This window comes from Gordionus sp. m RMFG-2023, chromosome 3, assembly GCF_954871325.1.
Source record: "Gordionus sp. m RMFG-2023 chromosome 3, tfGorSpeb1-WG-v2, whole genome shotgun sequence".
In the NCBI taxonomy this organism is placed as follows: Eukaryota; Metazoa; Nematomorpha; class Gordioida; order Chordodea; family Parachordodidae; genus Gordionus; species Gordionus sp. m RMFG-2023.
Genome location: NC_088777.1, coordinates 3157388 through 3172635, shown reverse-complemented (window position 1 = coordinate 3172635; position 15248 = coordinate 3157388). Strand labels below are relative to the sequence as shown.

The 15248-nt window shown below is 25.9% G+C and overlaps 1 protein-coding gene across 2 annotated transcripts; it reads left to right on the top strand.

Annotated features, from left to right (window-relative positions):
- Nucleotides 1-5938: 5938 nt before the first annotated feature.
- On the top strand, nucleotides 5939-14697 carry LOC135927593 (uncharacterized). 2 transcript variants are annotated; one of them, XM_065463682.1, is made up of 17 exons: nucleotides 5939-6049; nucleotides 6106-6120; nucleotides 6301-6333; nucleotides 6378-6425; nucleotides 6493-6519; nucleotides 8592-8615; nucleotides 8671-8700; nucleotides 8752-8775; nucleotides 8824-8853; nucleotides 8900-8923; nucleotides 9248-9280; nucleotides 10063-10083; nucleotides 11832-11867; nucleotides 12468-12491; nucleotides 12549-12581; nucleotides 12655-12681; nucleotides 14520-14697. In XM_065463682.1, exons 1-17 carry the CDS (start codon nucleotides 6001-6003, stop codon nucleotides 14537-14539), a joined length of 498 nt encoding a protein of 165 aa, XP_065319754.1. In that variant the 5' UTR covers nucleotides 5939-6000; the 3' UTR covers nucleotides 14540-14697. The 2 variants fall into 2 exon arrangements, with proteins under 2 accessions (XP_065319754.1, XP_065319753.1); XM_065463681.1 differs by lacking the exon at nucleotides 14520-14697 and adding an exon at nucleotides 13285-13406.
- Nucleotides 14698-15248: the final 551 nt, after the last annotated feature.

The following is a 15248-nucleotide window of genomic DNA, read 5'->3' as shown; positions in this document are numbered from 1 at the left end:
AATGTATATTGAAATTTTACTTCTTTATATAAAAATTATTCTAGATTATAAGGGCATATTCATGAAATACGATTGTCTGTAAACGTTCCACGATTAATTCTAGGTCGCTTCTCCAACTTTTGTTTTTTCTAGTACCAGCATAAAATTCTTTACAATTTATCCCAACTTCTGTTGATTGTTTCTAATGATTACTTGTAAATGATTAGCGTTTTAATTCTGTAAATGATTGAAGAGGTAAACGATTATCCATTATTTCCAATCTCTTTTACAACTTTTCCTTAATCAAGTATCAGCATAAAATTATTCATAATTTATCATAGCTTCTGGCTTGTTCCTAATGATTTTAGTCTCTCTTCAAACTTTTCTTTTTTTTAGTACCAGTATATTTTTCCTGATAATTTAACCTAGTAATTTGCTTTTATATTTGTGTGTAAAGTACGTTTTGTTAATAGAAATCGGGGTTTTAGGGTCCTGCAATGGAGGGATGAATTATCCCAGTGTACATGAGTTAAATATTTCCTTAAGCAATTTAGATATTCGAATGCGGGCACTATTAGGAATGAAAGAATATTGAGAAAACGTGGCATTGTCTTAATAATACTAGGTAAGGTGTGGAGGTGATTAGTACTTAATCTAATGCAATTAGGTTGATTTGTCATTGGAGAGTAACATATGTTTTGATACATTTGTGGCCCTTAGAGCAGTCAAGGGATTGGAGATAAGCAGTTCCTTATATTTAATAAATAATAGGATATGGGGTAGTTGAGGGTAGGAGAAAAGTAGATAATATGTGACATTATTTTGAAGAAGGGTAGAAAATGTTATAAAAGGAAGGGCAAGGACTATAAATGACTCTTGTGTTTTTTATTTAAAAACAAACAATTATTTAACAAAAAAAAACTCAATTAAAGCATCACCATTGGCAACATTAGAAAGGGTGTAAATGAGATTAAAAATATTGTAACATAAAATGTTTTGAGTAGAAAAATTAAGTATAGATGATTATATTATATTAATAAAGCATTATTCTATGGAAAAATATAAAAGGGTAAGATGAATAAATAATTACAGCACCTTTTGACATTTAAATAAATATATTATACTGCAGTTCATTTTCAACGGAAGATTATATACAACGAGTTTTCTTCAGAAGCATATGTGAGATTATTAAAAGGTTCTAAACTATTAAATTTGAAGTCATAGGATTAATTGAGTACGGCAAGTGGAGAGGATAAGGGTAGCCATAAGATTTATTGCGCCGGCTAGCTCTGGGTTAGGATTAATAGGAATAGTTTTGACCATTGTCAATAGATGGTTGATCCATTAAAAATAGGTAAAAATAAAAGAGGTGACACATGTCAATATATAATCTATCCTTTATTTTAGAATGGTTCGGGATAGATGATTTAAGGACTGATGAGGTAGAGAATCTAAAATATAAAAGTCCACAGCGAACGACACACGTAGAATTTTTCCTTCATTTTCCAATGTAAGTCAAAGTATAGCACGTTACTATTAAATAGTAACTATCGTAATTATCATATTTGTCTAATTTTTATCGACAACTTGCGCTAATAACTCGATATCCATTTGTTTATGCCTCCAGATCGCTTGGGTTATACGAAGGAAAGAAACAACCTCTTATAATTATTGAGGGAAATGAATGAGTGAAGACATTTATTTTCCCTTATCAAATTCGATCAATATTGATATAGGATTTAGATTACTATGTAATTTTTACCTCATCCAAGGCCCTTATACATGTAAACTGGGTTTTAAACGGTAATAGCACAAAAACGGTAGATACAATTGTTTTATGATATTGAACATGGATGGTCTAAAGGTGGTGAAAACTTAAGAGGAAGGTTTTAAATGTGCCATCTGCATAGCAGAGTAACTGCTTCCTCCATCAATGTAAAATTTTGCACGGTGGCAAATATTAAAATTCCTGACAGTTCCGGTTGGAAATACTTGCTATAATATTGAAGGAATGGCAAACCCGAAAATGTTATTCTATAGCTATCGGGTTGATTCATAACATAACTGCTCGATGAACTAGATAATGGGAACTAATAAGCGACCTATCAAACTGAATCCTTTTTATCAGCACCATTTAACACATGATTATTTATATATGAAGAATTACTTCTTCATTTAATGACCTACCAATAATTTATAAGACTCTTCACAATTCCATATTGTTTTCTGACTTATTACCCTCTTTTTCCTGAATATATATTGATGATGAATAAGTTATTTTAATCCACCGTTCACTTATAGCATACTTTAATGGTATTCTTAAAATAAAAATAAACTATAATATGAAAAATATGAATGGATATATATAAAAAATTAAGATTATTAATAATATATATATATTTTTAATATGGAATTATTAATTTATAAAATTAATTTATGGAAAGAAATTATAAAGTTTTCTAAAGGAGAAAATTTTAAGATAAAATATAATTTTAATTTGTTGTCTAAATTTAGGGCAGGAAAAAAATAAGAAAAAGGAGATTCAGATTTTATGTTTAATTTAGATTATATAGATATTCATTATAAATTTTTATATTTTATTTATTAAAAAGAATATTGATTGAATTCTTAATTGAACAAAAAGAGATAATCCGAAAATATATTATTATTTTAATTATTTTTATTTTGAAATTTAAGGATTTAACAAATTTTGGTTATTCTTATTGCATTTTATCAGTCGAAGTATATTATTTATTTTAAATTTTATTTTTTTTTAAAAGTCTAAAGTTTTATTTTTGCGAAAATAAATATAAATATTTAAATAATTTTTTTGGCGTGTTTGTCGAGGTGTATCTTCCAGGGGTGTCGCTAGCCTTTACAATCTCAGGGGACACTACAAAAATTTATATGGGGGGTTCGCCCCCACACTCCCCTGCGGACCTTCGGCCCGCTTTTGCCCGGCCTAAGGCCAAATTTTATATTAATATATAATACCTTTTTTAAATTTGCTAACTCTAAACAATAAATTTCATATTTTTTTCATTTATTATATTTTGCATACAAAATAAACCTAGAATATAAATAATAAAACAATACAAGACATTTCTAAAAATAATATTTTTTTATTACAAAATCTATTTATTACAGTAAAAAATTTTTGATTGTTGATATAAAAAAATTTTGCGTCTAAAGAATTACAATTGAAAGGTTAATTAATTCATATATATGCTTCAATTGATAATGATTTTTTAAACCACTTAAGGATATATAATTCTTAGCAAGTTACATTGAAAAAAGGTCATGAAACAAATATAACTCTCTGTTATCATTTTAGACAATGTTTTATAGAATGGACTGATAAAGAAAAATTTATAGGCCTTACCAAATCAACAATTCTTGAAGAAGAGAATATAAACGAAATTCTTAAATGACATGATGGAAGCTAGATAAGTAATCGAGAACTTTATTGTGAGATATTAAGTTTCTAAAAGATTATCTTCCATTTTAATAATATATAAACGTCTACGCAGTTCAGTTGACCATTATTGCTTATCTAAAAACATTATAAAAAAGTTTACAATTTAACACAAAAAAGAAAGATATTACTGATACCTTATAATTTTCAATGGAACAAAATTAATTATATTAATTTTCATTTTGACTTACAATAATTAATCTTAATTTTTCTTTTAAGTTATACCCTTTTGCCAATTAAATGCTCACAAATAATGAAAACATTGTTTCAAATGGCTATTTTAAGAGAGCCCATCACAATATTGATCAATTAGTTAATTGCAAAGTTAAATGTTATTAAATATTTAAGTATTTACGTATTAGTTGGAGATGTTTGCCGCATATTTGCACCGTTAACCATTAATAGGAATAAAGATATAAATTATGTATTAATACCATAACATAAAAAAAATAATAGAAATCATTATTCTTTTTTTTGTAATTCATAATTAAAATGAGAAAATGTTTATATATTATGAAAATCCTTGTAATATTTAATATGAAGTGCGATTTAGCCACATATCTTGAGTGTGTGTTTATAGAAATATATGTATATAATTCTTATTCCGCCTATGATTTTGGATAAATAATGTCCAGATGAATCAGTTGGGTTTTTAAATGCAAACTGACTTGCGTGCTGCCAATTGAAATATTATATTTCAAAATTGTAATTGGGTCATTATATTCCGGATTACTGGATTATTAATATCACTATCATAATAGAATTCCAATAAATCTCTATCTGGGATGATTATACATATGTTAGGCCTATTCATTTTTTTCCTCAAATATTACTTTGATCAACATATAGGGAATATTAATGTTGAACGAAAATCTAGAAAATATAAATGATGGACTTTTACAATGCAAATCTTTTTCAAGTTTTATTATATCTTCCTCTTAAATGACCTTTTTTTAGATATAAAAGATTTTCAGGGAACTCGAAATCCCCCCCCTTCCCCCCCCCCACCCTAGTGACTGTATGGATGTACAATATCAATATTTATAATTCAATGTGTTAAATTTTTTGTTTGAATTATTTTTTAAAATAATTTATACTGATAGATGGTTAACGGTACATATATGCACCAGTCAACTTTATGTAATTACCAATCAAAATTTTAATTATTTAAAAATTTAAAAATGATTGATAAATATTGATATATCTATAAAAATAATATAAATATTAATTTTCATCGTATACTAGTGAGATCACTTAGAAAACTTTGCATCTTGGACCTCGTAAATTCGCCATGTTTAAGTGCTTCTTAGGGACAGAAATATTTTTTATATTTTTCTTTCTATTCTTGAAATACAATGTTTGACTCTGAACTATATAAAAACCTTTATTATTTTCTTTTTTAAATAAAAGCTATTATGTTTAAAAATGAATAGGAGGTGACGTATATATTCACCGTTAACCACAAACGGGATCAAAAAGTATTATGGTCTCGGGGATTTTTACATGAAGAGATAGCAGCTCAAATTGAGAACAAATTCTCGGTTAGGAATCCTTTCTTTCTCCAGAGTATAATAGCAAAAGCATCTGGCCGTTTGCCATAGGATCTATAGAGTCCAATGGCATCAAGGGTTGACAGAATTTTAGCAGATTTAAAGGCCCTGGTTATACTATACTACTATTGGACTTTGAAAGCATAAAGAATCTGCCTTTAATGTAGAGAATGAAGGCCTTTGGGTGATCTTGTTTGCCAGATAATACAATGACAGGGTAATACATATAGCAATTCTTTGCTTAGCAGTTGGTCAAGATTTCTCGATGGAAAAGCTAGCTTCGAGAAATTCGTAACTGTTTACCTGTGGAGAAGAATACAAAATGGTCCTAAGGTTAGATCTTCAATTTAAGATATACAACAGAGTTGCCAACTAAAAAATTATCTCAGTCCTTCTGTGGCGCATATGAGTGAGGATCGACTAATGGGAGAGATTTATGTAGATCAATTGCCGGTAGAAGCAAGGAGTAAGGATGTTTTCTGAGGGTGTGTATAATGGCCTCGTGTGACAGACGAGAGATTATTACCTTCCAAAAATTAAAAATACGAATGAATTAATGGAAAGTAGCGAGGGTGACTTTATGGTAAGGTGGCCTAAAACTAAGATAATTTTCGATATTATTTATCTCGATTTTGTGTATTGCTTAAGTTCTTATCATATTAATTAATTAAGCATCTACAATATTATATTATATAAATTTATAAATTTATAATAAAATCTTCCATTATATGTTTGGAAAATATTTGGATAAATTTATTTCTGATATTAATCTATTTTTGTTAAAGAGTTAACCTTGAATCAAGGTCAAAATTTATAAATAAAGATATTTATATATAAACTTTAAAGATAACATTAATTAATTGTTTTACATTTTTAAAAGATTACCAATTATTGTAATATTTTTCAAATTTATGGAATATAAATTGTAAATAACCTTGAGAAACAAATATAAATTAAAATTATTTTACTCAAATTATTAGTATTTTTCTTAAAATAATGAATAAAATTATAATATTATTGTCCGCTCTAGTCTTAGCTTTTGGATGTAACTAAAATAAACTCTATAATATACCATTAAAAAATTCTGCTTTATTTTAATAGTTGTGGAAGCCAATAGTAAATATAATTTTTAATATTTTTCATTTGATTGTTATTTTAATTTTTTTTTATAAAATGTCGACAAAATAGGACTAACCGATATCTTAATAAATATTAATTAGTATACATATTAATGGTATCCATACATATATACATTTATTCAATATATCCCTTTAAATGAAAAATAATTTTTACTAGCTGAAACTATCATTTGCAAGAAGGTATCTTCGGGTATGTCATTTAAAATTTCTATTATCTTAATGTAAAACCAAAAGCTGTTAGAAAAATTATGTGGGCTGATGAAATAATTTGCGGAAGTGAAGGTATTTATTGAACTTTTTTTTAAAAAAAAGTGAAATATAAAATGACCCTATATTACAATATTCAAAGATGGCTTACTTCAAACTACCAACGAAGGTTTATATAAAAAAATTATTACTAAATATTTGTGATGGAATATGCTATATTTTGTATTATTATTCCAATATTAAAAATATTTGATAATTCCATTATTCCCAAAATTCAACAATGTTGGATTCCATAACAAAATCAACAAGAGTTTATGTTAAAATCTTCTAAAATGATTATGCTTCTGATTACTAAAAAAATATATATATAATATTAGATGAATACCCTAACTAAGGGGTAGATAATTGGGCTCTCAACTAATATGTCTTGCGGTAACTGTGAATGTATTATAAGTTGGCATATTTATTCAGATATAATCTACCAGCTCAATAATAATATTATTCAAAAATATATGACTGAGGAAAAAATAATATTAATAAAAAAATACGGGAAATACAAAACCGGATGTATATATTAGCCTTAGATTGAGGCACGTGTGTATAAAAAATTATTCGGATATTATTTCTGGAGGTTTTGAAGTTACGACAATTTAAAGGGGCATAAAGAGCTCTTTTCTCTCTTAAACGAATTTTTTCCCTAAATAACTTTTAAATTATTATAATTTAATGGCATCAATTTAGGCGAGATTATTCATCACACTCTCCTTTATATTTTTTTAATTAGTATCGGAGATCTGCAAAGATTCCATTTGCACTGCTCGACCAGGATTTTTTATCGACACTACCCGACCCACTTTTTTATTTAAAAAAAAAAATTTTTTTTTACGGCCCGGCCCGGATATATAGACCCGGCCCGGACCGGGTATTTAAAACAAAAATGGGCCGAGCCGGACTTAGGATCGGACTTGTCGGTCTCTGATTAGTATAAAATAATGTCAATCATACTTTCAAATATTAAATTAATTTTTAAAGTATAGAAGGGGTCGATTAGAGATACACAAATATTTGTACGTAATTTATAGAAACTAAAAAGATATTACTTTTATATGCTTATTCAGCCAATAGCGAGTGGGGGTATTTTAGATGAAAAAAAAATACTATAAATGCCAATTTATTCGTATCCATTAATTATTTATTATTGACCAATTGTTAATATTTTCTTACAATTATTTTTTTAATATTTTAAATGTATTTCCAGCTAAATTTTTATAAAATATGTAATATTATGAAATAAATATTTTTTAAAAAAAAAGGAATTTTTTTTAAATAAATGTTCTTCATGTTTCAAATTAACCCTCTCACCTAGTATTGTTAAATTACCTTACTTTGACCATCTCAATTGTGGGTTAGTCAAGCTTTTTAGCCTTAAAAATTCAATTAAACCTCTAAGTCGAGTCTCAACTTGAAGATTGATTGGAATATTTCTGGATAAAAATATGGCCACGCTGTTTTATAGTTGACTAAAGCTAGGTAGTTTAACAACACTACTCTCGCCCAATGTTTTAAAAATATTTTAACACCTCCATTCCCTCTCCATTCCATTGAGTATTTATCTTTTATCAGTTGTAGAGCTCTTAGTTTGAATCTCCATAAGCATAGTTATTCTGAGAGTAAAATATTAAATGCTGCTCGTAAATTAAAATTATTTAGGAATATCTCAACAAAATATTGAATTAAAATTCTTAATTATTTCACACAAAAATTTACGGATTTTATATCTCAAACTTGAGTTATATTTAAAAATATATTTAATAAAAAAAATGGTTCCACCATTATTTTTTTTATACAGATGTATCTTTTTACATATATCTATAATTATATAAATGAATATTAGAGAAAAAAAAACGCTCCAATTTTGCACTTCCCTATATTCTTTAATATTTTGTAAACACCTCTACAAATTTATAGAGAGGTATTATTAAGCTACTAGTCCTCCTGGCTCAAAGTATCCGGTGATATTTCTATTTGAAATATTCAACGGTTTATTAATATTTCGCAATTCTAAGATAGACATTCGAACCCTTATTGAGTTTAAAATCTCAAAAATTTATAACTTTTATTTATTAAACTATCAATATACAAAATATTTAAAAATCTGAAATGGGTCAGGACGAAAATCATATTATTTTTATTGTTGTTGTATAAAATTCTCTATATATATGGCTTTCTTTTTTATTATAGCAAATGTTAAAGGTGTTATCTTAGGTATTGGCCTTTTATAGGATAATTCATAATTATAAAATTTATTTATTTCTTATAGGTTCTCTAAATATGAGCTATTGCATCGAAAGTACATATTTAAAAAATTTTCAATAGATTTATTTTAATCTTTTATTATCAGGTTTAAATTTGTGGATTGGAATGAGTAAATTAGGAAAAAATATGAATATAGTGATCTAATTTAATACTTTAGAATCAAATGAAAATCCTACGTTTAATTTAGGTATAAAAAAAATTAAATAAATTGTTATAGAATAATTAAAATATAGTACAAGAAATGGACCTCAGAATTAGTAAAATATTTTTATTTTCAAGTAAGAAAGGAAGGAAGGAAGGATGAAAGAAAGAAAGATCATTCAAGAAGTTGCAATAAGATAATAACCTAATTAATTGTACTATTTTATACGTATCAAATTTAAAAAAAAATTATGTGAAATTCCTAAGATCCAAATACTGCTTACAAATGATACCTTTCATCAAGATAATAATCTAGTCTATAAGCATTATTTGTTGTTATTAAGAAATAGTTATGCAACTCCACTTAATTTTTTTTAAATTAATTTTTGATATGTATCATTATATAATAGATAATATATTGTATTTTTTAAATATAATAGTATCTAATAGAACAATGAATTTTAGGAATAGAGGTAGATTAATTTTACTTCATATATAAATTGAAAGGTAATCAAAATTAATATTTATTTCACCTTTATGGCCAACTCTAATTCAACTTTATCAAGCTCTTCTCTTAATAAATGCTCCTCTCTTCTCTAATAAATGACTATAAACCTCCAAATTGAACCCTCAACTTGAAAATAGAGGCAAATATTTTAGATAAATTTATAGCTAAGCTCAGTTATCCAAAGTTTGGTGGCACTATTAAAAAGATACAATCTTGTGGATGGTGTTGGTTACCCCCCCCCTAAAACATTTACAAAGTCAACCTAATTTCTAAATAGTATAGCAGAAATTTGGGTTATTTGACGTTATTACCATTCCAGCATTATATCCTTAGGGCTTAGGATATATTTAATATATCTTTTTACAAAAACTCTTATGCAAATAATTTTAAAAAAATCTCCTTTGATAGTTTATTTTTCAATATCTTCAAGATTTTATCAGTATTTTCAAGATATACGTAATTTAATTAAAGTATCAATCGTTGTTCACTATAGTATTTTCAATATATATTCTATCTAGTTTTACCATGTCCAAAAATATTTATGCAAAAATTTGTCAATTGTTTGCTCTTTAGCAAATTTCGAGTTTGGTGATGTTAAAAGCTTAGACTTTAAAATTTTCAGATTAATATCAATAAACATATTATAAATTTAATAGCCAAGCGAATGATTGGTTAATTTGTTATTGAAATATCATATAGTATTTATTTATTATTAATCAAATTTTTTTTTTTATTATTACGATTAAGTTCTGAGAAGAATACTATTAAGTAAAATTTGCAATAATAAATAAATGATTTCATATACCTGGAAAGCATTTTAATTAAGGGCAAATTTGGGAAAAAATATGTCGATCAAATTTAATTTTAATTCATCGATACATTAATGCCCATTTTATAATTGTATATGTTTACTTTTATATAATAAATTAGATAATTTTTTTTTTTTATAATTTCCTATGCAAAATAAATATATAATATAAAAAAAAATGTAATTTTATAAATTAAATTTAAAATTAATATTATTAGATGCTAGGGAATTATTATAAGTTGAGTTTTTTAAAAAAAAATTGCTAAAAAATAGAGGAAATAGATATTTTATATAGAACAAGGTTTATGTTTAACTGGATATATAGTATGAGGAAGCATACAAAATTATCCCCTATGCTTCTTATAAAAAGTATAATAATTAATGGCTATTTACTTCGTATCCTATATTCTATTTTCTATTCCTCCACATATTTCTATCATTTACCAATTAAATTTACACTCCGCAAATTTTTGATAACACTTTCATTTTTTTTTAATTTAAAAATCTTTTCTGGGTTTACCTTCAGCTTTTAATTCAAGTTATTTTCTTTCCAATATATACCGTCTCTTTCCTTTCTATATGACTAAATCATTCGAAACATACTTTATCTTAGCCAAAATTTGAGTGAATATCAAAATTTTTCTAAAAGATTTATTCCTCACCTGCCCATTCTTAGATTCTCTCAGCATTAATCTTGGCATTTTTATTTCTGTAATGCCCATAACATTTTTCCCTATCTTTTGTGAACTGTCCAGCATTCAATTCCCATAATAAATTAGAACGGGTGGCCCAGGCCGAGCGCTGAAGGGTCAAACCCGTCCCAACCCGCTCATAGTTTTAAAAGAATATACATTCCATGAAATTCTTTACACACCCATTATTCAAGAATTTGTTACCCGATAGCCATATCATTATACTTATAAAAAATTTTTAACCCACGCCCGCCTATATAAAATTTAAATATGCCCATTCATTCAACAAATATAAATATAAAATGATATTTATTTATATTATTTGTAATTATAATGCAAAAAACAATAAATAATGAATTCACATTTTCAGGATTCAAACACCTTCTTCTATGTTCTAAATACTAGAAGGAAGAAGTACTAGTTGTTAGAAATGTCAATATTTTTCTAGCTAATCTTGATAGCTTTGGTGACTTGTGGTTTTCAGTGATGCAAACGCCCTCTATCTGTGCCAATTTTTTAAAATTGGCTGCCAGGAAAATGTTACTTCCCTAGCCTAAAGAAAAATTCGCAGATAGATGTCGTAATATTTGTCTGGATAAAATACTGAATTAGCCCGTTATAAATATTTGGCTCAAATGGAGCAATTTTGTATCACTAGTCGTTTCCACTTAAGTAGCATATCCGTTTAAAATATATAATCTTCCTCAAGTAATATCTACAACCGAATTTAAAGTAGTTTTAATGTTTATCTTGTTTTAAATTTGTTAAAATGATTTCTTTTACGTTATTTATTTAAAATGCAATAAATATTATATAACATTTAAATTTGTTGATTATAAATTTCTAAAACTGTTCTAGCCTAATGCTAAATTATATAAATCAAACTCGTTATTTTTAAGATTTAAATATCTTTTTATGGTAGTTTGTCAAATAATTTTAGTTGAACGCAAATTAACTAAAGCATATATATTAATAACCAATATATGTTATAATAATGAAATATGTTAATTATCTAGGACCTGTAAACGGCATCCTAACCATATTTATTGGAGGTAATTAGATTTATCATCAATCTCTATATATAATCTTATTTATTGGTACTTTTGTATCTTGTTAATACTACCCACGTGTATAAACAATTTATACATTTATAGTAACTCACAAAGTGAGTGTTAGGGACGCCGTAAAAATGTCCCTTTTTAGGGCTTGAAAAATTTATTTAAACACCAGTTACCTGCAAGGCGTGGTCCAAAACCCCGCCAGTAATGGCCAAGAAATTTTATAATTTCTAAAATCAGAAATGGGCTTATTAAAAATAAAATAGTAAAAATATGTAAAATTTTTATAAATCACAACAGAGTGGCTATATTGAACTCTGTAGGTCTCATGATCTGAAGGTATATTTTAAACTATTAAATTTACCCCCCCCCCCTCCCCTCTGACCTATCCGAAAATATACAAAAATAATGAGTAAATTAAAAAAAAAAACTGCCTTTCAATTAAATTTATTAAGAGACCACCACAAACCTTCTAACCCCCTTTCCCCGCCAAATTAATTAAGTATTTACACAAACTCATAAAGCCAATAAAAAAAAATAGTAAATATAAATGACAAAAAAAAAAATTAAATTTTGTTTTCTTATTTTTTGTAGGAACTGCCATGTTAAGTGAGTCAGGTACATTATGTAAATTATATGATAAAATACTTAATTAATTCCATAAAATTATTTTAGTCTCGGGAAATGTCACAATTATATCCGATAGAAGTACAAAAAATCGTTTTTTTTTTAATTGGCAAATTTAGGATGGATTTTTTTTAAAATAATTAATTTTTTACAGCTATGCTTTACGTTCTTCAACATAACGGTAATATTACCAATTATATCATTTAATACTGTTTGCAACTAAAACAAAAATTTCAATGACTCGAAATTAATATGGTTAAAAGGGGAGATGAAATATAACTCTAAAAAATTAAAGATATTTTAATAAATGAAACGATCCAAGATTTTTCCAAGGCGATTGGCTTGTTAAGCGAATATATTAAGCAGCACTCAGTATATAGGCAGGCGTCAAAATAATAATAGTCAATTCCTATATATTACCTCCTACTCATTACCATCTATAAAGATCATATTTATAAAAAAAAATAAAAACAAAAATTTACATAAGCAACATCAAGACAATTTGATACTGAAAAATTGGCAAATTCTTAAATTTGAAGTTTTGTTTAATATTTAGGTATAAAAAAAAATAGTACCTGCCATATATCCTATTTTATAGATGATGTAGTATCTTGTTCTATGGGGTGGGAAAAAACTCACATTATAATAATAATCTTTTTATTCAAATCATTATATTTCAATTGTAATAAATGATAAAACGATATCATTAAATAATTAGTTTTTATTTTACGTTACTATAATACTAGTACACACTGTTTACTTTTTATCCTCAATCTTTATATAGAAAGGATTGAAACAGTCAAACCGTCTTCCAGTATCAATTATAAGAGAAAGAGACTAGAAGTAAAAGAATTCAAAAGTCCAAAGATTGTCCTAACTACATTTTTTTGATTATTCTAATTAATTATAACTCAATTATTAGAAGTAATATATTTTTAATTTTGCTAAGCTTGCATTAGAAATATATAGAATTATTTTAGGTCTGCATAATATATTTATAAAATTTTTTATATTATTGGTTGAAAATTTCTTGAAGGATAAATTGTTCAAAGTATCATAATGAATTTGAAAAGGAATTATTTATTGAGATCTTTTACTTACCATTTGTATAGGCATCATTAATTTTATTCAATGTTATTACCATTACTCTACCCCAATTCTTATTTCACTGGAAGAACTGCTACAGCTAGTTGAATATATACTTATCTTAGATTAATCTAATTTGTAATATTTACAATATTAATAATCTTTTGTATAAAATGATGACACAAGATTAAGGAAATAATCGCGCGCTTTTATAAAAATTAAAGACCCATCTGGTGAAGTAAAATCCAAATAAAATTTAAAAAATAAAATATATTTGACATTTGCGCCTGTGGCCTGATTATTTAGAAAAAATAATAATATTTACTGTAAGGAAAATAATAATAAATTGACGAAAATAATAATAAATTGACGAAAATAATAATAAATTGACGAAAATAATAAAATTTAAAAAATTTGAGAACATTTACTAGATAGAAAAAAAATACTTTTTACTGGCAAATCAAATTTTTTATATCTTAATAATATTTATCAACAGTTATTAGTTTTTCCTAATTTTCTAAAAATAAATTTTGTACAAATTGCTACTAAGAATTAATGTATATTATGATTTTTGATTAGTGTTTTTAAATTACCTAATTATGACCATATTGGTCTTAGTCAAACTTTTAGATTTAAAAATTGAATTAAGCTTCTAAGGTGAGTCTAAACTTGAAGTTTGATTAGAATATTTCTGGATAAAAATATGGCTAACTGATTTATAGTTGACTAAAGATAGGTGGTTTAACAACACTAACTTTGATAAGAATTAAGCATTATAAAAAAGAACTCCTATATCTTTTAATTTCTATTTATTAATTTTATAAATATTTCATTTTCTTTACTAATACATAATTTATAACCAATATTTACATATATTCCCCCATTAAAACAATACATATCACTACTATATATAATTAAATTTATTTGGCAAAGGCACCACAATAAACTTCTAATGGATCAATACTATTGGAGAAATCATGATTATTAATCTTAGAAATGCTTAAACTTTATATTTATCTTGGGGATTGCATTAATCATATACCAATATATATATGAATATAAATGAAATGGATTGATCATTTTATCAATAAAATTTTTTGCTTACAAGTTATCAATATATACTTTCAACCAACAAAATTTTTGCAATCTTTATTTTGGTGTTTAATTTATTGTGGAAAACCCAGTGATAGGTTTTCATTAACAGTATCTGTATTTTTCGCTTATATTTATAGCGATTGTTCTCTTTATATTTTATTTATTAAAAATAAATACTTTATTTTTATATTAAAAATTATTTAACCAAGTATTTCTTTACGATTAAAACATGATACGATTAGTTTTTAACGATTATCGGTTAATTCTAGTCTCCTTTAAAACTTTGATTTCTTTTAGTAACAGCAATATTTTTCTTGACAATTTATCATAGTAAAGTATGTTTTGATATTAGAAATCGAGTTTTATGGTCTTGCGATCAAAAGAAGAATTCTTCCAGTACACATGAGAGTTTAAATATTTCCAAAGGGAATTTATGCAGATTTTAGATGATCGAATGCAGCCACCATTATGAATGGAAAAAATTTAATGGTGCCGTATCTTGCAAAAATATCGCGTAAATGTGACCTTGTCTAAATAGTACTTAGTAAGGTGTGGCGGTAATTTGTA

Bases quoted from the DNA above. Each gene is read 5' to 3' on its own strand.
- LOC135927593 (XM_065463681.1), top strand. From the start codon at position 6,001: ATGAATAAAATTATAATATTATTGTCCGCTCTAGTCTTAGCTTTTGGA. The intron at 6,426-6,492 runs GTATTTATTGAA...CAATATTCAAAG, and splicing joins AATAATTTGCGGAAGTGAAG to ATGGCTTACTTCAAACTACC. The intron at 12,582-12,654 runs GTACAAAAAATC...AATTTTTTACAG, and splicing joins CACAATTATATCCGATAGAA to CTATGCTTTACGTTCTTCAA.